We start from the raw sequence: 22447 nt of genomic DNA, 5'->3' as shown, positions 1-22447 counted from the left end.
GGCCTCATGTAGCCCAGGCTGGCCTTGAGCTTTCTTTCTTCCTCCTCAGTGCACCACCATGCCTCTCCCCACTTGAGCTCTTAGACCTTGGCTGGTGCACGTTGATTGGACGCCTGTCCCAGTTGTCTGTCTGCCCCAGTTGTTTATGTAGCGTGTAAACCTGGCTCCTGCAGTTTGGCTTGGCTAGGGTTAGAATTTTCTAGGTTACAAGGTCTCCAGACTGACACAAAGCTGCTTTTCTCCCGGGAAGCTCTGCATTCTAGGATTGGAAGTCCATCCTCTATGTGGCCTGTGCTGCTTCCATCTAGAGCGCCCCCTGCTGGAGCTTTCTGGACTCTCGTAGGCAGTGTTCGTCCAGAACCCCAGCGACTGCCACACGCCTGGACTGATCCTAAGGATTTTTGTGTCCCTTTGTCTTTCTGTCCCTTTTGTCTTTTCCCTTAAGCTGCTTTGATGCCAATCTTCAGAGCCTGTCTTCTGTCCCCTCAGGTCTGTTCTGGATGTCTTGTGTCTGTTGTCTACTTCCTGCTTAGACTCTCACTCACCACGGCAGGATGGGCAGCCTTCACTATGACTATCAGCAGGCATTTGCCCAGAAGCCTGTACTTTGCAGGTCTTTCTTTTAGGACAGTTGAAAGCCCCACCCCCCATCTACTTGAAGTTCTGTTGTTTTCTCCTGGTACAGACAGACACACACACACACACACACACACACACACACACACACACACACACCCTTTCTTTTTCTTTCTCTTTTTTTGAGACAGTTTCTCTACATAGCCCTGGCTGTCTGGGAACTCAAGAGGGATCCGCCTGCCTCTGCCTCTCAAGTGCTGGGATTAAAGGTATGAGCCACTTTGCCTGGCCACATTTCTTTTTAAAACTGAAACAGAAAACAGCCTGAGTCCTATGAATATTTCCTTCCGCTCAGTCATTTCCATGAGCTGGCCTTTTCAGAAATTGTGAGTTAAGACCAACCACTCAGATTTTTCATTGTTCTGTACAGCAGATGTGTGCCCCGGTTCCCTGTCTTTCGATCCTCATAGTGGAGTCTCCCTGCAGGAAGGCCTGTGCACACCCCGCACAGGCTTCTTTCTGGGACCAGTGCCTCTGACGTTTGAGGTGTTGCAGGTGGCTTGCTTCATTTTGCTCTTGCAGACCTCACCTTGCTCACTGGGCTGTTGTTTGTGGAGTCTCTCAAGTGGGTCTTGATGAACACGCATCCCTCCCTACTGGTTTTCCACCCAGTAGAGCTGCTGTGGATCCATGGTGCAAAGCCCCTAAAACCTTCGGGGCCACACTGCATGGCCGACCACGCAGGTATCTCCACCCTTGGGTGCTGCAGAGTGCCTCTGTGTCCCAGCAATCCTCTCCTGCTGGGGGCATCTCCGGCACTGGGTGAGGAGCCTTCTGACTGTGCTTGTGAGATGCTGCAGGGCGGGGAGTCCTCGCTGTGCCCGAGTGTGAGCAGAGCAGTGAGTGTGTGCGCACTGCCTTGGGCTGTTTCCAGTGACAGGACAGGAAGGATCAGCTGCTTGGCTGGCACCCACCTGGGTCCTTTCTGTCCCAGTGATGAAGATGGATTTAGCATCTGGGTGAGGAGGACATGGAGCAGCAGGAGGGGACAAGCAGGTCTAGATGCCACTCCGAGGAGGACTGTGAAACAGCCAAACACTTCCGGAGGAACAGAGGCTCCAGAGCGCAGAGGAGCTGTCAGGGCAGAGCAGGTAGCACATGCAGGGCCAGGCTGAGCTTGGACTGTGGCTCTCCCTTTCCATGTGGAAAGCGCAGACCGAGGGGTTTCGTGGGATAGGAAGAGGCTGTTCATAAGCTAATGGAATAGGAATCACACCAAGTGCAGAGAGACCCTGCTAACTACAAATGTTAACTCCTAGTCACTTGTGACTAAATTAGGGATCAGAGCCATCTAGCAGTGCCGGCCTGTGAGCTTACTCAGCAAGAGGACATGATCACACACTCTTAGGATCAATGAGTTAGATGAAGGTTATTTATTGGTGTGACTTTTTTCTGTAGTGAGCTTCCTTTACACAGCATAGTGTAAATAGCATCAGACTGAATGGGAAGTCTGTCAATGCAATCATAAATAATTATAATAAATATACATCAAGTAACTTTACAGCGCACATTGTTCAGGGCCAAGGCTGGGATCTGTCTGGACCTCAGTATGCTCTCTAGGAGAAGCAGCTGAGTTAGCAGCAGATATCTCACTCACAGCTCTCATCTAATCAAGGAATGGGCCAACAGAAGCTTCCAGAACCCCTCCTGGGGAGGTAGCTGACAGAATCCCAAGTCCATTCGTGGGAAGAGGATTGAAGGGAACCAAGAATTTGAAGGTACGGGGATGAAAATCCACTTTAGTAAATTCAGAGGCTCCTTCCTTCTGTAGAATGGAGTCAGGATCCTTGAGGTCGCTGGGGTGGTCCCAAGCAGCGGCCACTATCTTCTGTGGGATCAGGGCTTGCTCGGGCACTCACCTCCAAGTGAGTGCTGCAGCCCAGTGACTGGCGTAGCCGTCACACTGAGCTGGGTGTATCTCTTCCTCGGGTGGGGTTGGGGGGGTGTCTTTTCTGTAATGGTCCTCAACGCATTTCCTAAGCGTACCAGAGAGGAGATGGATGCTGGCAGGCCAGCCCTAAAGCTTGCACACCTTCCAGCAGGCCAGGTGCTGTGGAGAGAGGAGCGTACCCTCCTCAGGACTTGTGTGTGCACAATATCATACAATAGTTACAGCACTGCCATTCTGGGACAACTGGCAAGGCCCAAATGACAGTGTCCAACAGGTGGCATGTGCTGTTCTGAACAAAGTACCATTGGACAAAGACTTATTTGGGGCGCGGATGCACTGGGGTAGGGGTGAGTCTGCAGGCAGCTTAGCCCTGGTGTACACACACTTGGGGTGTGACGGGTGCTGGGCAGGCCAGCCAGGACACAGAGGAATCCCCTGTAGTCTCCGTCTGGGTCATTGATGCAGCCCTCATTGGGCAGAGCACCTCAGACAGTCTTTAGAGATGAGTTGTAACCCTTCCCTGGGCTCCTTACAGCACTGTGCTGAGGAAGGGCCGTCTGAGCACAGAGCAGAGCAGGCTTGAATCGTGTGCTTTCCTGTGCAGTTGTAGAAAAGGCCCATTCCACACTATCCCTCCAGCTCCGCTGTCTTCAGCTCCAGCCACCAGGAGGTACCCAACCTGTCTCATGAACTAAGGCCTGGAGTAGCCCCTGGGTATCTGCTCCTGAGGAGTCCTTAGGGGAAACTCAGCCCAGGGACCCAGAAGAGACAGGTGGCAGATAGGGCTGCCTGGACGGGAGGAGACAAGGGGCCTCTGTGGGTTTTTTCCTGGAAAAACAACAACAAACAAACAAAAACACCAAGGCCAGAAACGCACAGTAAAGCAGGAAGGTAACACGTGAGCTCCCTGTGTGTCTCCTGAGTGCTTGAGCACTGGCTCAACCACTTCAAGACGGAAGGAGGGACCTGCAGAAGGGGCCTCTGGGAGAGGCCAGCTCGGGGCAGCAGGGCAGGACTGGCCACACACATCTGTGGAGATACTCTGTAGAGAGCAGGACACTTCGTGTGGCTGAGGGCATCTCACCCCCACTTTTCCACTGGTGGCTCTGTGGTGAGGAACCAGTTGGAATCTTGTGGCATCAGAATCTGGTAGCCACTGAGGACAGTGTCCAGGAAGATCAAATTAGACACAAACTGTCTGAGCACTAAGCTACCCTACAAACGTACCACACACAGGCAGCAAAGGAACAGACCTCACGAAACGGACACAGACAAAAGGTGTCTTCCAGGTGGCCCTGGGACACGGACCAAAGTTCAGAAAAGCAAAGTATCGCCAGCTCCTCACTCGGGGCCCTGGAGGGATGTGCCTGCACTGGTAGGCTTCCCAAGCCGGCAGAATGGTGCCTTGGTGATAGCCTAATCTTCCGGTTCACTCCCATCAGCCACTTAGGGGGTCTTCCCGGTAGTGGATGGCACAGCGCAGCTTCTCCAGCATGATCTCCAGGGAGGAGTACTGGGGAAGCTTGATCATGAACATGCAGGTCTCTACTCGGATGTAGCGCGAGTCTGGGGGACCTACAGAAGACACAACACCCACGTTAGAGCGCTGGAGACAGGCTGGCCTCTTGGGCACCCACTTGTGTATCTAGCAAGTGCTCTGTGTGTGTGTGTGTGTGTGTGTGTGTGTGTGTGTGTGTATAGTGTTCCACATGTCATCAGAGGATAACTTGCAGGAGTCGGTTCTCTCCACCATGTGGGACCCAGGGATAGAATTCAAGTCAGGCTTGAGCCATTTTTTTTTTTTTTTGGTTTTTCGAGACAGGGTTTCTCTGTGTAGCTTTGCGCCTTTCCTGGAACTCACTCTCTAGCCCAGGCTGGGCTCGAACTTGCAGAGATCCGCCTGGCTCTGCCTCCCAAGTGCTGGGATTAAAGGCGTGCGCCACCACCGCCCGGCAGGTTTGAGCCATCTTGCTGATCCCTGACCAGCCTGTCTTCCTTCTTTCCTTGCCTCCTTTCAAAATGTGGATTCCATGAGTCAAACTCCTACTTCCCTCATAAGTATGGTGGTAAAAATCCCCACCTGTCACACTAGGGGTTGATTCCCCACCAGGGAGGCAAAGTCAAGGTAATCCTTAACTATATAAGATGCTGTCAAAAAACAAAACAAAAAACAGAAATGATCTTTCTGCATTTCAAAGTTTAGAAACTAGGGGTGTGTCTCAGAGGTAGTCTCCCTAGCTCATGGGAGTCCCTGAATTTAATCTCTAGCAGAACTAAAAATAAAATAATGGTAAGACATTGACAAGCCATGGCTCCTTGGCTTCTTTTAAAATCCTGGATCCTGTGCAGCATCAGGACTGGATGGCAATGGAGCTCTCTAAGCCTCCCCGTTCACGTATGAGTCCTGGTGTGTGGGGTCCTGGTCACTGTTCTCCACAAGGACCTAAGGGTCCCATCTGAAACAGGAGCTGGGAAGAGCAATACCTGCTGTGCCATCTGGAGGGGCAATCTTCATGGGGTACGGTGGCACATGGGCTGTGTCAGGGCCCCCATCCTTGCAAGGGCAGGTGAAGGGGATGCGCTCCTGGTTGCAGGCGAACTTGATGAACTTGCATAGTTCCTCCTGGGTGAACGTCTCCAGAGCCCCCCAGAAGAGCTCGATGTGCTGATCTGTCTCCATTAGCCCGACCTGGTACATGGTGTGAGCCTGGGGAAGAAAGAGCCAGGCAGGTGGGGCACAGGTGGTGTGTGTGCCAGAGCACAGAGCAGCTGTGGCAAAGGCAGAGTGCTGAGCCCGGCCTGAGGGGCTGCCTACCTTCAGGAACTCTAGGTTGATGTATGGGAGGCCACAGGTACGCAATTCCATCTCCAGTGGGCTGAGGGTGGTGAGCAACTGCAGGGGGATGATAGAGCCCAGGCCAGCACGCACAGCTGTCACGCACTCCATGTTCTGGAGCTCCCGCAGCCGCAGGCTCCGGATGGCTGCTGCGTAGATATCCTTGTTCTCCCACCTGTTGGGTTGAAGGTCACCAGTGAGGGCTGGGGGGGTGGGGGGGTAGTGACGGCACAGCTCTTGGGCCCGAGGGCCACAACTACGTAGGCGGTTGAGCCCTGGCCTCATGGCTCACGTCCCTCCTCCAGAGCTGCTGCTGCCTTAAGGCCGTGGTTCTCAACCATGCTAACACTGCGACCCTTCAATACACTTCCTCATGGTGGTGACCCCTAACCATAACATTGTTTTCATTGCTACTTCTTAACTGTAATTTTGCTACTGTTTGTAGTGGGTAGCCATTCCAGCTTAGTTCTGGAAGTTCCAACCCCCATTGAGACTCTGGCAACTGTCACGCCTACGAGGCGGGGCGAGGGGAGACGCCTGGGGACCCGAGAGCTGGATGGGCCAGCGCTCTCTCTGGGCGCTCTCTCGGTGGCGGAACGCTGACCGGTGGACATTGACTGTGCAGAGCTCCGGAGAAAACCGCTGGACTGCATTACACCTTCCCCAGACCCTGCGACCTACCCATTACTACTGTTATGAATTGTAATGTAAATATTTGATATGCAGGATATCTGATATGTGACCTGTGTGAAAGGACCGCTTGACCTCCAATGGGGTCATGACCACAGGCCTTAAGGGAAGTCCTTAAGCTAAAGGCCATCTTTTCTTCGTGCCTAGTATTCTACCTCCTCTCTTACGCCCTCCCCTGAAACCCCCCCCTCACTGGTGTGGTTCACCCCTCCATGTCACACACTCACGCCACAGGGATGTGCCGACCATGGCTGCACAGCTCCACCTCCTCGCCAGTCATGGTCAGGTAGGTGAACCGGCAGCAGGGCTTGGGACCTTCAGGGCTCTCGGTGGCCAGGTGCTGGGAGGCGATCTCGGCGCACAAGGCCTCCAGCTCACTCTCGTCGTTGATCTGCAGGGCACAGGCAGGGTGACGCTGACTGCTGCTCTGCTGCCAGGTCCCCAGGCAGCGGAACACTGTCCTCCAGCTGGCCAACAGTGGCCAGAGTTCCCACTAGGACAGGGTTGTGCCTGCAGCAGAGGGCAGCTCTCTTCCCTGTGTGCATCTGATCCTTGCTGCCCACTCCCAGGGACTGCTGCCACTGCTGAGCAGTTGGAGGCAAGATCTTTTTTTTTTTTTTTTTTTTTTTTTTTAAAGATTTATTCATTAATGTACACAGTGCTCTGCCTGCATGTATGCCTTCAGGCCAGAAGAGGGCACTAGATCTCATTACAGATGGTTGTGAGCCACCATGTGGTTGCTGGGAATTGAACTCAGGACCTCTGGAAGAACAGCCAGTGCTCTTAACCTCTGAGCCATCTCTCCAGCCCCCATGGAGGCAAGATCTTGCTAAGCTGCCTTCCTTGGTAGCCCAGACAGCCCTTGAACTCACAATCCTCCCGACAGCCTCCCAAGCAACTAGGATTAAAGACCTACTCTAGACGCCTGGCCTAAGACTGATTGATTTATGTTTTTGGTGTGGTTTATTGTCTGGAACAGGGCCTCACTATGGCCTTGAATGTCCTGTGAAGATGGAGATGATCTTGAACTCGATTCTCTTGCTTCCACCTCCAAAGCACCAGGGGTCTGGCCTGTGCTTCTGTGTATGGGTGTTTTGCACACATCTTTGTCTGTACATGCATGCAGCACCCAGAAAGAGCACACAGGCCAGAAGATGGCATCAGATCCTGAGACTGGAGTTACTTACTGGTGGTTGTGAGCTGGGAAATGAATCCAGTACCTCTGGAGGGGCAGCCAGTGCTCTTACCCAGAGCCATCTACTCAGCCCTGGACACCGGCTTTTAAAAATTACTTTATTTATTTATGTGTGTGCATGGGGTGGGAGAAGGGAGAACACGTGTAGTACGACAGTGAACATGTGGAGGTCAGAGGACAACTGGGAAGAGTCAGTTCTCTCCATCCACCATGTGGGTCCCAGGAATGGAACTCAGGTCTGAGCCATCCCAGGGGCCGTGAGACTGCCATTTATTCATTTATTTTTGGACAGAGTCTCACCATGTAGCCCTGAACAGCCTAGACCTTGGTATGCAGATCAAGCTGTGCTTGAATTCACAGAGATCAGTCTGCCTCTGAGTCCTGGGAATAAAGGTGTGTGCCATCATGTCTGATGTGAGACTGATACTTGATGACATCATTTGAACTCCTTGATTCAGCCCTGCCTGAAGGCAAGCTTTTATATTTTTTCCCCATGATTAAAATTTTTTAGTGTGTATGGGTGTTTTGCCTACGTGTGTCTGTACCATGTGCATGCAGGAGCCTACAGAAGTCAGAAGAGGGCGCTGGATCTCCTAAAACTGAAGTTTCAGATGGTTGTGAGCTGACACATGGTGCCAGGAATCAAACCTATGTCCTCTGGAAGAATAGCCAATGTTCTTAACCGCTGAGCCGTCTCCCCATCCCCTTTCCATGAATTTCAATAATTTTAAATTCAGATTTACTTATGAGGGGGGGGCACTTGATGACAAGCACCTTTCCCTTCTAAGCCATCTTGCCAGCCAGTATATCCATGACTTCCCACGTCCCCCCGCCCCCTCCCCCCAAGCAGGGTTTTTCTGTGCAGTCCTGGCTGTCCTGCAACTTACTCTGTAGACCATGCTGGCCTCAAATGGATGCACCTGTTCCTCTCTTCTAAGTGCTGGATTAAAGGCCTATGCTACCACTGTCTGGCATCCATGACTCTTGAGAGTGGACATTTTTGCTTTTGTAATGTTCTTTAGTCAGTAGGAGCTGGGCTTTCTGTCACTTGCAACCAGAGAGTTCTGACTTAATTCTCTCTCAAGAAGATGTACCTACTGGGCTACAAGGCACATGACAAGAACTGACCCAGAGGAGCCAGCCTACAGTTCAAGGCAGTGACAGTGGGGTTAGGGTCAGAGCCTATCATCCATCCTTAGCAGTATCACCAACAGAGTACTGAACAACCTGCAAGCATTGGCCCTCTCTCTACCGCCTAGGTTCTGGAGATCAAACACAGATGGTCAGGCTTGGTGGCAAGAGCCCTTAGCCATACGCCATCTCACAAGCCCAAGAGAGAATGCTTCTTCATGACAGGCACCAGTATCTCTCTGTGGTTGGCCTAACTTGTACAGCATCACTTGCCCGGCCCCTTGCCCCCACTTAGAGCACGGGGGGTGCCCTCTGGGAGGGGTGCCCTCTGGGAGCGCTGCCTAGTAGCCACACTGTGCTGGTTTGAATAAGAATGGTTCTCTTACAGAGCCTGGTGGTGGTAGCGCACACCTTTAACCCAGCACTCAGGAGGCAGAGCCAGGTGGATCTCTCGAATTTGAGGCAGCCTGGTCTAGAGTTCCAGGACAGCCGGGCTACCCAGAGAAACCCTGTCTCAACACCCACCCCCAAATGGTCCTCATAAGTTCACATATTTGAATGTTAGTCACCAGGGAGTGGTACCACTTGAGAAGGATTAGGAGGCTTGGACTTGGAGGAAGTGTGTCTTGGGGGAAGGGGAAGTTTTAGAGTTCCAAAAGCTCAGGTTAGGCCCAGTCTGTCTCTCGGCCTGTGAAGGAGGATGTAGCCCTTAGCTACCTCTCCAGCACCATATGCCTGTCTGATTCCCGCCATGATGATAATGAACTAAGCCTCTGAAACTGTAAGCAAGGCCTCAGCTAAATGCTGTGTTTTATGAGCTGCCTTGGTCATGGTGGCTGTGGTAGTTTGAATGTAATTGGCCCCCATAATCTCATAAGGAGTGGCACTATTAGCAGTGTGGCTTTGTTGGAGTCACTTTGGGGGTGGGCTTTAAGGTTTCCTGTTGTTAGTTTTTTGGCTCTTTTGGGAGGCTCGCCACCCAGCTCCCAAGTAAATCACACAGAGGCTTATTCTTATGAGTGCCTGGCCTTAGCTTGGCTTAGTTTCTAGCCAGCTTTCCTTAATTTAAATTATCCCATCTACCTTTGACCTCTGGGCTTTTCCCATTCTCTTACTTCTGTAAATCTTACTTTTTCCTCTATGACTGGCCCCTAGAGTTGTCCTGCTCCTCTGGCTGCTAGATCTTAGATCTCTCCTCCTAGTTTCTCCTATATATTCTCTCTGCCTGCCAGCCCTGTCTAGCCTTTCCCCTGCCTTGCTGTTGGCCATTCAGCTCTTTATTAGCCCATCAAGTGTTTTAGACAGGCACAGTAACACAGCTTCACAGAGATAAACAAATGCAACGTAAACAAAAGTAACACACCTGAAAATATTCTACTACAGTTTCCTATGCTCAGGATACTACCCAATGTCTCAGTGGACTACCTGTTGCCTGCAAGATGTAGGCCTCTCAGCTACGCCTCCAGCACCATGTCTGCCTGCATGCTGCTATGATCCCTGTCATGATGATAATGGACTGAACCTCTGAAACTGTAAGTGAGCCATCTAAATTAAATGTTTTCCTTATAAGAGTTGCCATGGTCCTGGCGTCTCTTCACAGCAATAGAAACCCCAACCAAGACAGTGTCTCTTGACAAGAATAGAACAGTGGCTAAGACACACATACACTCCCAGCCCACAGTGGCTGTACTCCTTGGGCCTGTCAGATAATTCCAGGGTTCCTGGTTTTTTTTTTTTTTTGTTGTTGTTGTTGTTGTTTTTCAAGCCAGGGTTGTTTTTTTTTTTTTTTTTTTTTGTGCAGTCCTGGCTGTCCTGGGACTCACTCTGTTGCCCAGGCTGGCCTTGAACTCAGAGATCCACCTGCCTCTGCCTCCCGAGTGCCGGGATTAAATCTTGCGCCAACAGTCCTGTTTCTATGCAGACTGACAGCCAGGGCTTTGTTGCCCCTCCAGTGGAGGCTGAGGGAACAACAAACCACTTGCTCCTGAGGTGTCTCACAGGCTGACAAGGTAGCAGAGGTAGAACCAGAATCAGCCCAAACTCTCTCAGTCAAGGTCCTGTAGAGCACAGCCCTGGCAGGCCTCACACACACCTCGTCCTGTGTCAGCAAGGCGGGGAGCTGGAGGGAGAAGTCGCTGGAAGCCCCTTCCCCACTCTCTCAGGTCTTGAAGGTGAGGAGAGCCTGGCTTCCCTGGCAGCTTTGCACCTTACCCCTTCACCTCTCCCAGATACGCTTCCCTTGGTGCTGGGAGACTGGAAGGAAGCCCTCAGTGTGCTGTGTACACAGGGAAGGCGACCTGGAGCTCCTGAGGAACAGCCTGGCCTACGCAGGGACATGGTGGCTCCGTAGAGCCAATGAGACTCTCCAGTGACGCCACAGGCCTAGCGACAGCCAAACACTGGTCACCTCCTGCAGGAGGGCTATGGCCGACACCATGTGTTCCGAGAGGGCAAAGGGAGGTAAGAATGCCATCTCCACAAGTCCCTGCTGCCTGCATGGGCCCCATGCTCACCTCTTGTCCCTTTCAGAGCCCTCAAACAGCTCAACATTGAAACCCAACCTCATGTGTGTGCACGCGTGCGCACGCACGCACGCACGCACGCACGCACGCACGCACGCACGCACGCACGCGCACACACACCCCTGATCTTTAAGCTGCCTGGAACGTTTCATTGTATCCTTGATTATGGACATGGTAAATTGGCCCCATAGAGTGGCAGCATCATCCATCTACTTCTGTCAGATGCATGGGATACCAGAGGCTCTGCCCCCTGAGACAAACCTTCTGAGGAGAATCCCAGACCCCTTTCCCTAGAAACTTGGGTCTTTATGGAGTGCCAGACCAGATGACCCAGGGGCCCTGCTGTCCCCAAACAATGTGCCTTCACTCACACTCTCAAACTTCTTGACGTAATTGTAGGTGAGGATGTCTGCTTCCTGCAGGTCCTGGTCAGGGTCAAGGGGCTCACCAACCAGTGTCTTCCAGAAGGAGGGCAGCAGGTCCAGCGGGAGAGGCACATCTGCACGGATGGCAATCCCCAGCAGCTGGCCTAGGAAGTGCAGCAGCTGTTCCTCCCCGTAGGTGATGGGGCTTGGCGTCAGGATGTACTTGCCCTGCAAGAGCGAGGTCAGGTCACCTCTGAGCATGTGTCCAGTTCCCATGCTCAGTCAGCGGGGCATCAAAGCTGCCCCATGGGCCAGGGAGGTGTGTGGCGAGGGTCCGGGACCTTACCTTGTTCTTGTTGACAGCAGAGCTGGGGCACAGCAGCAGCAGCGACAGGGAGGAACTCTGCAGCTCCTTACACACCTGCCACAGGAAGTGACGGAAGGAGCCACCTGCGGAGCAGAGCAGCAGACCGTCAGGTCTCAGCACGGCTGAGCTCCTTGCATGGCACTTCCTCCACACAACCGTCTGCCAGGACTGCGAGGTCCACTCACTGGCGACCCGACAGTGTGTGGGAAGAAGCCTCGCCTGGTGAGTGTGGAGGCCTGAGGTTGAGTCTGCTGAGCTGCGGCCCAGCTCTCCCAAAGGTGCCTGGGCCCAGGCTTCTTTGTCTCCTGTCACACAGGGAAGATCGTCTCAAGAGTAAGTGAGGCCAGTGCCAGTCCCAGCGTGGCTTAACTGTGTCAGTGTCCCCGGCCTCCTGAGGGGTTGAGTCTATCCGTGCTGCCTCTTACCATCTCTCAGAGCTGCCCTGGCTCAGTGACTACACAGGAGGATGGCCAGATGTGGCAGCCTTGTAGACAGCTGGGACCCCTCTGTCCCCTCCCACTTAGAATGCTCCTGCTGGCACCCAAGGGTCAGCAGGCTGCAGGTGGTTCAAGACATTGTAGGTTGGGTGTGGCCTTGGGAAGGCCCAGTCTGGGGCAGGTCAAGGCCTGAGAGGCAGGGGCCTGGTTTAGGCTGGAACCGGTGGTCAGCAGGGTCTCAGCGTGGAGCTGCAGGTGCCTGGCCAGCTGTGGGGATGCTGCTGAACTTTCTGGAGTTCAGGTTCCCGTCTGTGTGATGGTAAGATGCTGGTCTTGCAGCAAGGTATGGAGCCTGCACCTGGCACTTAGGGACACAGCTGCTCATTGAGGCAGGGGACTATCTAAAGGGTTCCCTGGCTGAGGGTCAGAACAGAGGGAAAGGGGGGGGGCAGGAGGGTTCTTCACTCACTCACAACAGGTAAAGGTTCCAAACATGACTGGTAGGGCCAAGGGACATCTTAGCTGTTCTTCCTCATTGCCAGTGAGTGTCATGAAGCTGGGTACCACTTTAACGGAGGGACCCCAATGTCTATGTCTCATGGGCAACTTGAACTTTGGGCTCAAGCAGCGCTTAGCTGTGCCTCTCACTAGGAAAGGTGTGTGGGTGGGACTAGTGTGCTAAGAAGGGTACAGTCTCCACACCTGGAGAGACTGACCAAACTCCCAAACTAGTGCAGGCACCCGGTTCCCATGTGGCTGGTGACAGGAAAAGTCAATGGAGGCTAGTCTGACTTCCATAGCCCAGGGTGGTGAGGACATGACAGTTCCTTTTTTTTAAGTTTGTATTGGAATTGAGCCTAAGACCCCATAAAAGTGCTCTACAATTGAGCCATACCTCCAGTCCTCTCCACTCTGTTTCTCTCCACCCCCGTCTCTCTCCACTCACCCCCCATCTCTCCACCCTCATCTCTCCCCTCCCCCCCGTCCCTTTGAGGCTCCAGCCCCCAGCCCCACTGCACCCCTAGCTGCCGTCCACACTCCTGGCTCCCTACGTGCCCAGTTCTTTCCATCTGAGTCCTCTCCACCTGCAAACCTCCTTTTCCCTCCTTTTTATATTTGGAGAAAGGTTTCACTAAATTGTCCAGGTGGGCCTTGAACTCATTCTGTTCCCCTAAACTGGTCTTCAATTTGTGATGTTCCTGCCTCAGTCCCCCAAATGACTGGGGTGTCAGGGCTCTCCTGGGATTTCAGTCCCCGTCCCCCCAGTCCGTCCCCCCGCCCCGTGCCTCACTCACTGGTGCCATGGACCTCCTCCCCAGTGAAGCGGATGTTGAAGGCATATGTGGGATCACCACCACTGGCCAGCTTGACACAGAGCTGAGAAGATGGCACGGAGGCCAGCTGCCGGGCAGCCTGGCAGAAGTAGGAGTTTTCCGAGGCTTTGATTTCCCCTGGAAGAGGAAGGGTATAGATCACGAGCTCGGTGGCCACGCCATGCCTGTTCACTAGAGGACTCCAGCCTGGTCAGCCCAGCCAGCCCTCCTTCCCTCTGTGCATATGTGGTGCTCTGGCAGCTAACCTAGAGGCCCTCTGAGGCTTTCCCCAAATCCCCTCCTGGCTCCCCCTCGAGTCCTTCATGTCTGTTTCTGGGCTGCACCAACTCCGTCCTTAACTATAGGACCAGGGCACGTTCCCACTTAGACTGACTTCTGCACACTCCTACAGCAGGAGAGGAGAAGCACCGGGGCAGGAAGGCTCAGCACCCTGCTCGCCCTCCCCGGAGCATCAGGACCGAGTACACAGACAGAGGCAGCCTGACGAGCAAGGGCTGGGACCGCCCTGCCACCCTCCACCCCCTTCCTGGGGGCTTCAGGGCCAGCTTGTCTAAGGACTGCAGCCTGCCCTACCTCCCACAATTTCCAGTGGGTCCAAGGTGATCTCGGGTGCTGCATGGTCAGCTGTCCTCTGCACAGTGGCATTTAGAACCCGATTCATCACAGTCACCTTTGTGTCGTAGAAGATCAGTCCTGAAGAGAGAAATGTGGGACAGAGGTGGGATGTAGTTGCTTCTCCTCATTCCCAGTCACCCCTGCAACCCAGGGGAGGCCATGGTCACCCCTCAACCCTTTGGAAGGTCTTCTAGTTAGGCCCCTAGGTGTCACAGAAACACAAACAAGTGGGAGATAAACACACCATGTAAAATGCCATCTATTTTATGTGTGTGGTACAGGAACACACGTGTGCCTATGGGGAGGGCAGAGGTCAACATCAGGCATCTCTACTGGTGCTCATTTTATTTTTTATTTTATTTTTTTAAAAGATTTACCTTTGGAAGAGCAAGCAGTGATCTTAACCTCTGAGCCATCTCTCCAGCCCCCTCATTTTATATTTTGGTGTGTGTGTGTGTGTGTGTGTGTGTGTGTGTGTGTGTGTGTGTGTGTCAACATGCAGAAAGGCCAGCGGAGGATTCTGGTGTTCCCTTTCACCGTTGGTCTTATTCCTTTGAGATGGTCCTTCACTGAACCTGGTGTTCATTGATTCAGCTAGGCTGTCCGGCCAGTGAGCCCCCTGAACCCACCTGTCTCTGCTGCACCCCATCCATATGATGTGCTGTGCATAAACAAAGGACGGGACAGACAGCCTTGCACTACCTAGTTCCTGAGGGCGCCTTGGGCAGATGGCACCAACCTTATTTCTGAATGCTTTCAACTTTTACAGTTTACCTTTTCAAGCTCAGGCTGCTTTTGATTGGCTTCTCTTAGGGAACCTGCTGCTTGACAGAGGCCTGCCCGCCAGCAGTGAGGGGTGGGCCTCCTGATTGCCAGCACTAAGGGAGGCCCAGTACTGACCTTTTGCTTCCTTCAGCAGGGCAGCAATGCTGTGCGTGTACATGGGTGTCTGACGCAGCTCCACCAGGGGCAAGAAGAAGGTCTCCAGTGTGGTGTTGAGAGACTGGAGCAGTGCGAAGCGTAGGCGCAAGCTCTCGATGGGCACGTCTGCAGGGAGAAGGTGGTCAGGGTGAGCGCCAGCCAAGGCAGACTGTGTCTGCTCCTAGGAAGGACAACTGGAGTGGGATCAGGGCCCCCCCTCCATGGGCTTTATCCTGGGAGCCTGGAAGAGCTGTGAGTGAGGGGCTCCCCAGGACCACAAGCCAATACCAAGCAAATTCAGGGGTGAGGCCCTGGGAACGCAAACTTTACCCCATCCTTCCCTCGGGCCATGCCAGGGTTGCATATGGTCTTAGAGCTTTTGTGGAGAAAGAACATAGGACCTTATGTATACCAGGCAATCCTTCCACTCCTGAGTCACACTCTCGGCCCTACTTGTTTTTGTTTTATAATTTAATTAAATTATTTATTTTACACCCTGACCAGTTTCCCCTCCCTCCTCTCCTCCCATTCCTCCTCCCCCATCCACTCCTCCTCTGTTTTTGCTCAGAAAGGCTCTGCCAGGGTGGTTTCTGTGTGCAGCCTTGCAGGGCTCTGCCAGGGTGATGCCCGGGTGGAGTGGTAACTCACTAGTGCTCTCTTGTTCATTCTGTAGTTTTAAGGAAATTGCACTGCCCTCCCTGATGGACAGTCCCTCTACTGCAGGTCAGCAGAGATCTGACCCTCTCACCTCACAGCAGCCTGACCTCAGTGGGCATGGTGGCAGGGACCTCTGTCTACTCTGAGCTCCTCACCCCACCTGGGCTTTGTTTTGATGAGCATTAAACAATTAAAATGGTTTGATTTGGCCAGAGTAAGAGCTCCCTCTTCCCTTTCAGTTGATGCATATGGCGAGCCCTAAGTGTTTCTGCAGCATGGGGGAGTAACCCTAGAAGCCACATACTCGAGAGACAGGCCATCCTGGGGTCTGTGGCATCAGCTGGGTCAAGATACACCTCGTGAGGGTGGAGCCGTGCTGGCGTGATAGCAAGATGGCGACACAGCCTGTTGATGTACTGCACGAGAGCCACATCCATCTCCAGCGTCCACTTCCTGGAGGCCTTCTGTGCATGTCGGACATCGATGCAGGCGCACCTGGGGCAGGACAGGGGAGGCACCAGGTAAGGCACTGTCTAGAGCCACATCTAACCCCGGCCTTTCAGGGATTTGGGGGAGGATCAGATTGCTCCTCATGAGGGAAAGCTCTTTCAAAGTACGTGATCCGGAGTGTGGGCATGGGGTAGCCTTGTGGGAAGTTTGGGAGCCTACATGCACAAGTGCTTCCCTCTTATTAGGCTGAGGTATGGGGTCCTCAGGAGACCTGAGATTCTGAGCCTGGGTTTACTTTTCCATAACATGAGCTCAGAATGGCATCGGTGTCTCCGTGTCACAAGAATTCAATGAGAGGTTGCCTGTAAAGCACACAGCATGGTGCCTACTTCATCCACGTGTACTGGCTGGTGGTCAGCTACTGCTGGTACCAACATTGTTTCCCTCAACTAGGCGACCCCATTCCAGCATTTACTTGCACAGTGGTTAGGACAGACCAAGGTGTGCTCGAAAGGGCTTTACTGCAAGGCTGTACTGTTGCAGTAACACTGGGTACAGCCTGCATGTCCATCCCTGGAAACTGCTGTCTCAACTGTGCTGTACCTAGCAATGGAACTCTGGGCAACCACGGGAATGACTGCATGGGACCCCATAACATCAACTGTGTGAAAAACCGGAAAACTCAGGACTGCTGGCAATGTCTTCAACAGGGCTGAAGACACCAACCTCTAAACCACACGGGGAGAGATGGTTCCTGGCTGTTAGAAGCTGCTAACCTGGACAGAACCACAGGGTGTCTCCTGTTTGTGGCTATAATCATCAGAACAGCTATGTGGTCAGTGTACACATCCCTCTCACACAAACACAGAGCTGTCAGCTTGGGAAAGGCTGGGCTGCCTAGCAGCCAGGGGTCATGTGCTAGGCCGGCCATAGCATCTCAGGAGGGGATAGGAGGGTGCAGCATTGTTCTCTTCACACTAGAAGCCAACTCAGCCCCACACAGGGGCTCAGGCAGCCACGTTCCTTCTCACTGGAGAGTTCTTGCCCAGCTCTCGCTTGGTGGGCTGAGCTGGCGATAGCTGTGGCTGTCCTTAGTCCAGTCGGTGAAGAAAAGGGAGGCCCTTCCACTGTCTCCCACAAGGAACAGTCACTACAGATCCACTGGTGGTCCCCATAGTCCCCTCCCACCTAGAGTACAGCTCTTAGTCCCCAAAGTCCCTCTAACCTAATTAATGTCTACAATAGTAAGCAGATTCCCCAGTCAGGGTAGAGTGTAAACACAGTCCCCCAGGACCACAATGATGGGGTTGGGTTTCCCACATTTGGTGAAATTACAGGGGCCAGCATGTTCAGAAAGCAATGGGTAAGCTGCAACCTAGAAAAAGCACTCTGTGATCATGGGATTGCCTCTGCCAAGTAAGTCTCTGAAATCTGACAGCAACTTCTTTGTGGCTCAGCATGCCCAACTCTGGACAAGGCTGAGGGACCTGTATGTGGTTTAAAGTGGGGAGTCCCTCAGTTCTGAAGACTCCCCGCTTACTCGGGATTCACCTGTGGACAGAAGGGAGCCCTGCCTTGCAGGGCCATGGGATCTGTCCAAGTCCTGCTTTGCTACCTTCACGGGAAAGGGAACAGTGGAGACCCAAGGCAATCTGATGAAGACTTTAGAATAAGCCGTGTCTTTGTCACGGACTAAATTGTGTACCCCAAATGCACTGCTTGGAGAGATAATTAAGATAATTACAGAATTAAAGCTAAAGGAAATCATGCAAGTGGACCCCAATTCAACAGGCCTGTTATCTTTTTAAGGAAAAAGAGTAGAGCCAGGCATAGTGGCTAATGCCTTTATTCCCAGCACAGAGGAGGCAGAGGCAGATGGATTGCTATGCCTTTAAGGCCAGCCTGGTTTACATCGGGAGCTCTAGGACAGCCAGGGCTACATAGTAAGACACTGTCTCAAAAAGAAAGGAAGGAAGGATGATGGGAAGGAGGGAGGGGAGGAGGAAAGGAGGAAGGGAAAAGCAAGCAAGCAAGCAGAGATTAGGCCATGCAAAGACAGGGAAAGGTGAATGAGATGATATAAGCAGGGTACCACATGCTGGTCACTGGGAGGCTCTAGTAGCCTCCAGAACTGCACGGAGAGGGGTCTGCTGCTTAAGCCATGTATGTAATGGCACCAAAAGTCAAGATTTGAAAGAAAAGAACAGTTTGTCTTCAAAGAAGTAAGAAAAAAATCACTTGACAATCACGTAAACTGAGGGAGCAGCTTCACAGGCCACAGCATCACAGACAGACAGAGCAGACCCTCAGCAGGACGACAGCTGAGACATGTGCCTGCCAAAAGCAGTTCCATCCTGGACTCAACCTAGAGCGAGGGCAGTTTCTCACCTCTCAAAATGAAGGTCATAGCCACAGGATAAGATCGCTCTCCAGACGCTGCGGATGTCTTGCTTGGCTCGGTCGATGACGAATTTGTGAAATCCTTCTAGAGTCAGGTACTTTTCCTCAGGAACTGGTGGCACAGCACATGCGTGCAGTCAGGGGCGGGAAGCCTGCCCACGGTGGCCTTTCACTGCGGCCTCCTCTGCCTAGCTCCCCTCGCTGTGCCCCAGTGTTAGCCAGGGTGTGACCCAGCCTCCCACCCAGGCTGTGCCATGGCTTTCCATCCTTATTTCTCCAAGTCTCAGAAACACAAGGTTGACACAGCAGGTCCTACACAGTGAACAGCTTTCTCTGTGCTCAAGATACCAGGAGGCTGGTTCACTGGTTCAGGCAAGTACCTTCTAGGAACCTCAAGCAAATCCCCACGCCTTTACTTTTCAGTTATAACTACCCATTCTTCACCTTATTTTTCCCTCTCGTAAGCTGACGGCCACAATACTGGCAGTCAGCGATACTTCCCACCGTCTGCATAAACACTTCCCATTTCAGCTGCAACTCAAATGAGCTGGGAGCATAAAGAGCTGGCTCATCCAGAGGTGGAGCAGTCCAGGCAGGCCTTGGCCAAGAGGCTTGTCCTGGAGAGGGCTGCCGTCCCCAGAATGGAAGCAGGCTCTCCAGCCAGGAACGTACCTTCTTGCTTTTTGGTGGGTGACTTTTCTGGATCCTTTTCATCTGGTTTGCTCTTCTCAGGCGACTTTGCCTTCACAGTTGGCTTCTTCTCACTTAATGCAGTCCTGCTACAAACCATAGCACTGCAGTTAGGATGTGCATGTCCACATCACCTCCCAACAGGCAACACAGAACCTCACACACCCCGACTATGGCACAGGGGTCACATTACAAAGACAAACCAATGCTTTAAGAAGTCAGAACTCCTGAAACTCTTTTCAAACATTTTCTATATATTCAGAGTGACATTGCTCAATAATATAACCAGTAGCAAGACTAACTACCTAAGATTAAATTAAGTAAAACTGGGTAATTCACAAGCTCAGGTTCTCAGCTGCACTCACATTTTCAATGCTCCTGAGAGAGCACAGGGCAGCGGTCCCGAGCAGTACATGGACAGCACCGAGTGCTGTCAGCACTGGGGAGTCTGCAGGACAGGGCCATTTGCACACAGCGGGTTAATGAAAGGTGTAGGATCTCTCTGGGCACTCACACAACTCTTCTAGACACATTTGCAGTGCAAGGACTATCAGGACAGTGAGGGTTTGAGTCATAAACTAAAGCTAGCCATGACAGGAAGTGCCAGCAATTCCTGGGCGATGGAGGAGGCTCACTAGTCTGAGCCTTGCTGAGGTTGCATAGTAAGACCCTGTGTTTTGAGACAGGTCTCACATGGATGAGTTGGAACACACTAAGTAGCCAAGGCTGACCTTGAACCCTTGATCCCGTCTCCATGCCCAATGTTCAGCCCTGCCCTCACTAGTCTTAAGAACACTATATTAGCTGGGCAGTGGTGGCCATATCTTTATCCATCACTTGGTGCTCAGACTGCACAGTAACCACATCTGCACATGAATATATTCACTAGTGTAGCCACAGACAGTTCTGGAAGGCTTCTAACACAATACAACCATCTCAGGAAGTGGACTCTGAAGTAAGTTATTCATTCATTCATTCATTCATTCATTTATGCAGTACTGGCAAGTGAACCCTGAGCCTCATGCACACTAGGCAAATGTTCTACCACTAAGCTGCATTCCCAGCCCTAGTTATTTATTTATTCATTTACTTGAGACAGAGTTTCATTATGCAGCCTTGGCTGGCCTGGGACTTGCTATGTGTAACAGGCTGGCCTCAAACTCACAGAGATCCTATTGCCTCAGTTTACCAAGTGCTGGGATTAAAGGTGTGCACCACCATGCCTGGCTATCCCCAGTCCTCTTGGCTTTTTGTTTTGAGACAGGCAATTTAGGAGCTCATTCTCTGGCCAGGTAGGCCTTGAGCTTGTGATCTTTTTGCCTCAGCCTCTTCTGAATTTCATGCCAGTTAAGAAAATGATACGTACAGCTGGGCAGAGGTGGCATATGCCTTTAATCCTAGCACTCAGGAGGCAGATCTCTGAGAGTTTGAGGTCAGCCTGCTCTACAGAGTGAGTTCCAGGACAGCCAGAGCTGTTACACAGAGAAACCCTGTCTTGAAAAATAAAAATTAAAAAAAAGAAAGAAAATGATACATGCATATATATAAAATCAAAGGACCTGGGGTCCTACACATGTTGAATACACATTCTGCTACTGAGCTATGGCCCCAGCCCCAATCAGTCTTTCCCTCCAAGCATTAAAAAAGCTTTCTAAAACAACCGCTTTATGTGTATGGATAAAGTATGACTTATTTGAAAGTATCCAGTTACGATGTTTCCTCCGTGCACACTGCCTGCCTGCCAGTCCACATGGTCCAGGATTTGCTACCCTCGCAGGCGAGGTGAAATGGTAACTTGCAGTGGACAAGGCGGAGTACTAAAGGGACCTCAGCAGCAGAGCAGAAGACAGCTGGCGTGCCTGGCTGCCCCAGGGACGCGGCAGTCTCTCAGACACCTGCTGGAAGGCCACACCACAGCCCCCTCTTCCCAGGCTCCTTGGGCGTGCACCTGAGGCTGCTGAGCACAGCTTTGTCCTTGGCAGGCGGCTTGGTGACGGGCCGCTTGGTGCTCACCACCTTCACGGGGTGCTGCTCCTTGCCGGCTTTGCTGTACTTGCTCTTATCCAGCTTGGGCTTGGGCACGCCATACTTCCTCAGGATCTGTGGGGCACACAAGTGGACGGGGGAGTCTCAGGCCAGCCAAGAAGAGGAGCCAGGCTCAGCACAGAGACTATGTGGAGGGTGGCTACCTGTGTGAGCTGGTCCTCCAGCACCTTCTTTGGCGGCCGGACGTTGGTGAAGAAGAGGTGTAGGAGGTTGCCTGGGCTCTGGGAGTTGATCTGCTCTTTGCTAAGATAGATGTCAGAGACCCTGATGGGTTTCGCTGGTGTTAGGCTCAGCGTCTGCTCTGAGTGGGCACAGCTTTTAAATATTTCTGTCAGGACCTCTCTGGCCCCAGGCACCAATTTCTCACCTGTTACAAAATAGGACAAGGCCAAATAATTTTCATAAACATACTATACCAGGACACACCCTGCAAGCGTCTTTTCTAGTAACTGTGTGTTTTGTTTTCAAAGACAAGGTCTCATGTAGGTGAGGCTGGTCTTCAATTTCTAATCCTCTTACCTGGCTAGCAACCACACATTTAAATATTAATTAATGAATGTGTGCATGCGTGCATAATAGAGGTGTGTGTACCACATCATATGTGTTGAGTTGAGGACAACTTTGTAGAGACAGTTTCTTCTCTTCAAAATTATATGGGTTCAGGCTGGACTCAGGTAGCGAGGTTTTCACAGCAAATTCCTTCACTCACTGAGCCACCTGGCTACAACCGCACATTTGTGTAGGTAGATGATTGAGTAAATTAGGTGGAAATAGTTAGCTAGGTCCTCATCCTCGGGCACTGACCTTAGTTACATACCCAGACTTCCTTGCAGTGAGATGCAGCCCTCTGAGCATGTCCTCTGGGCCAGGCTGCTGTCCTCTGTACAGCTGCCGTCCTCTCTACAGCTGCCAGGAAGCAATAGCCTCCTAATCAGCTGCTGTGCTCTCAGGCCTACTTGCCCCAAAGCTAATCTTTAGTCTTTTTTTTCTTATTTTTCAAAGGTGTGCACCACCATTCGGCCTGACTCTATTTCCAGACTGATTTATTTTTATTTGATGTACATGACTGTTTTGCCTGCATTTAAGTATATGCACCACATGAATGCCTGGTGTCAGAGGAGGTAAGAAAAGGGCACTAGATCCCCTGGAACTGGAGTCATGGATGGCTATGAGCTGCCATGTAAGTGCTGGGAACCAAACCTAGGTCCTCTGCAAGAGCACTAAGTGCTCTTAACCACCGAGCATCTCTCCAGCCCCAGCTTAT

General features: G+C 52.2%; 1 protein-coding gene across 8 annotated transcripts in view; it reads right to left on the bottom strand.

Moving 5' to 3' along the window:
- Window positions 1–1986: 1986 nt before the first annotated feature.
- The window catches only part of Hectd4 (HECT domain E3 ubiquitin protein ligase 4), a 173616-nt gene continuing 153155 nt past the window's right edge, over window positions 1987–22447 (bottom strand). For 6 of the 8 annotated variants that reach the window (XM_076560985.1, XM_076560980.1, XM_076560981.1 and 3 more), the window contains exons 63-76: window positions 21327–21550; window positions 21086–21237; window positions 19120–19226; window positions 18436–18559; window positions 15902–16092; window positions 14920–15066; window positions 13978–14097; window positions 13366–13521; window positions 11613–11716; window positions 11273–11494; window positions 6281–6444; window positions 5343–5538; window positions 5012–5234; window positions 1987–4102 (exon numbers count right to left, since the gene is read on the bottom strand). In XM_076560985.1, coding sequence (XP_076417100.1) covers window positions 3966–4102; window positions 5012–5234; window positions 5343–5538; window positions 6281–6444; window positions 11273–11494; window positions 11613–11716; window positions 13366–13521; window positions 13978–14097; window positions 14920–15066; window positions 15902–16092; window positions 18436–18559; window positions 19120–19226; window positions 21086–21237; window positions 21327–21550 — 2267 coding nt within the window. In that variant the 3' untranslated portion in view covers window positions 1987–3965. The remainder of the gene's footprint in view (window positions 4103–5011; window positions 5235–5342; window positions 5539–6280; window positions 6445–11272; window positions 11495–11612; window positions 11717–13365; window positions 13522–13977; window positions 14098–14919; window positions 15067–15901; window positions 16093–18435; window positions 18560–19119; window positions 19227–21085; window positions 21238–21326; window positions 21551–22447) is intronic. The other 2 variants (XM_076560978.1, XM_076560983.1) reach the window with 1 other exon arrangement.

Source organism: Peromyscus maniculatus, chromosome 23 (assembly GCF_049852395.1).
Source record: "Peromyscus maniculatus bairdii isolate BWxNUB_F1_BW_parent chromosome 23, HU_Pman_BW_mat_3.1, whole genome shotgun sequence".
Classification (NCBI taxonomy): domain Eukaryota; kingdom Metazoa; phylum Chordata; class Mammalia; order Rodentia; family Cricetidae; genus Peromyscus; species Peromyscus maniculatus.
The sequence above is the reverse complement of the archived record's forward strand: the minus strand, read 5'-3'. Positions and strand labels throughout refer to the sequence as shown.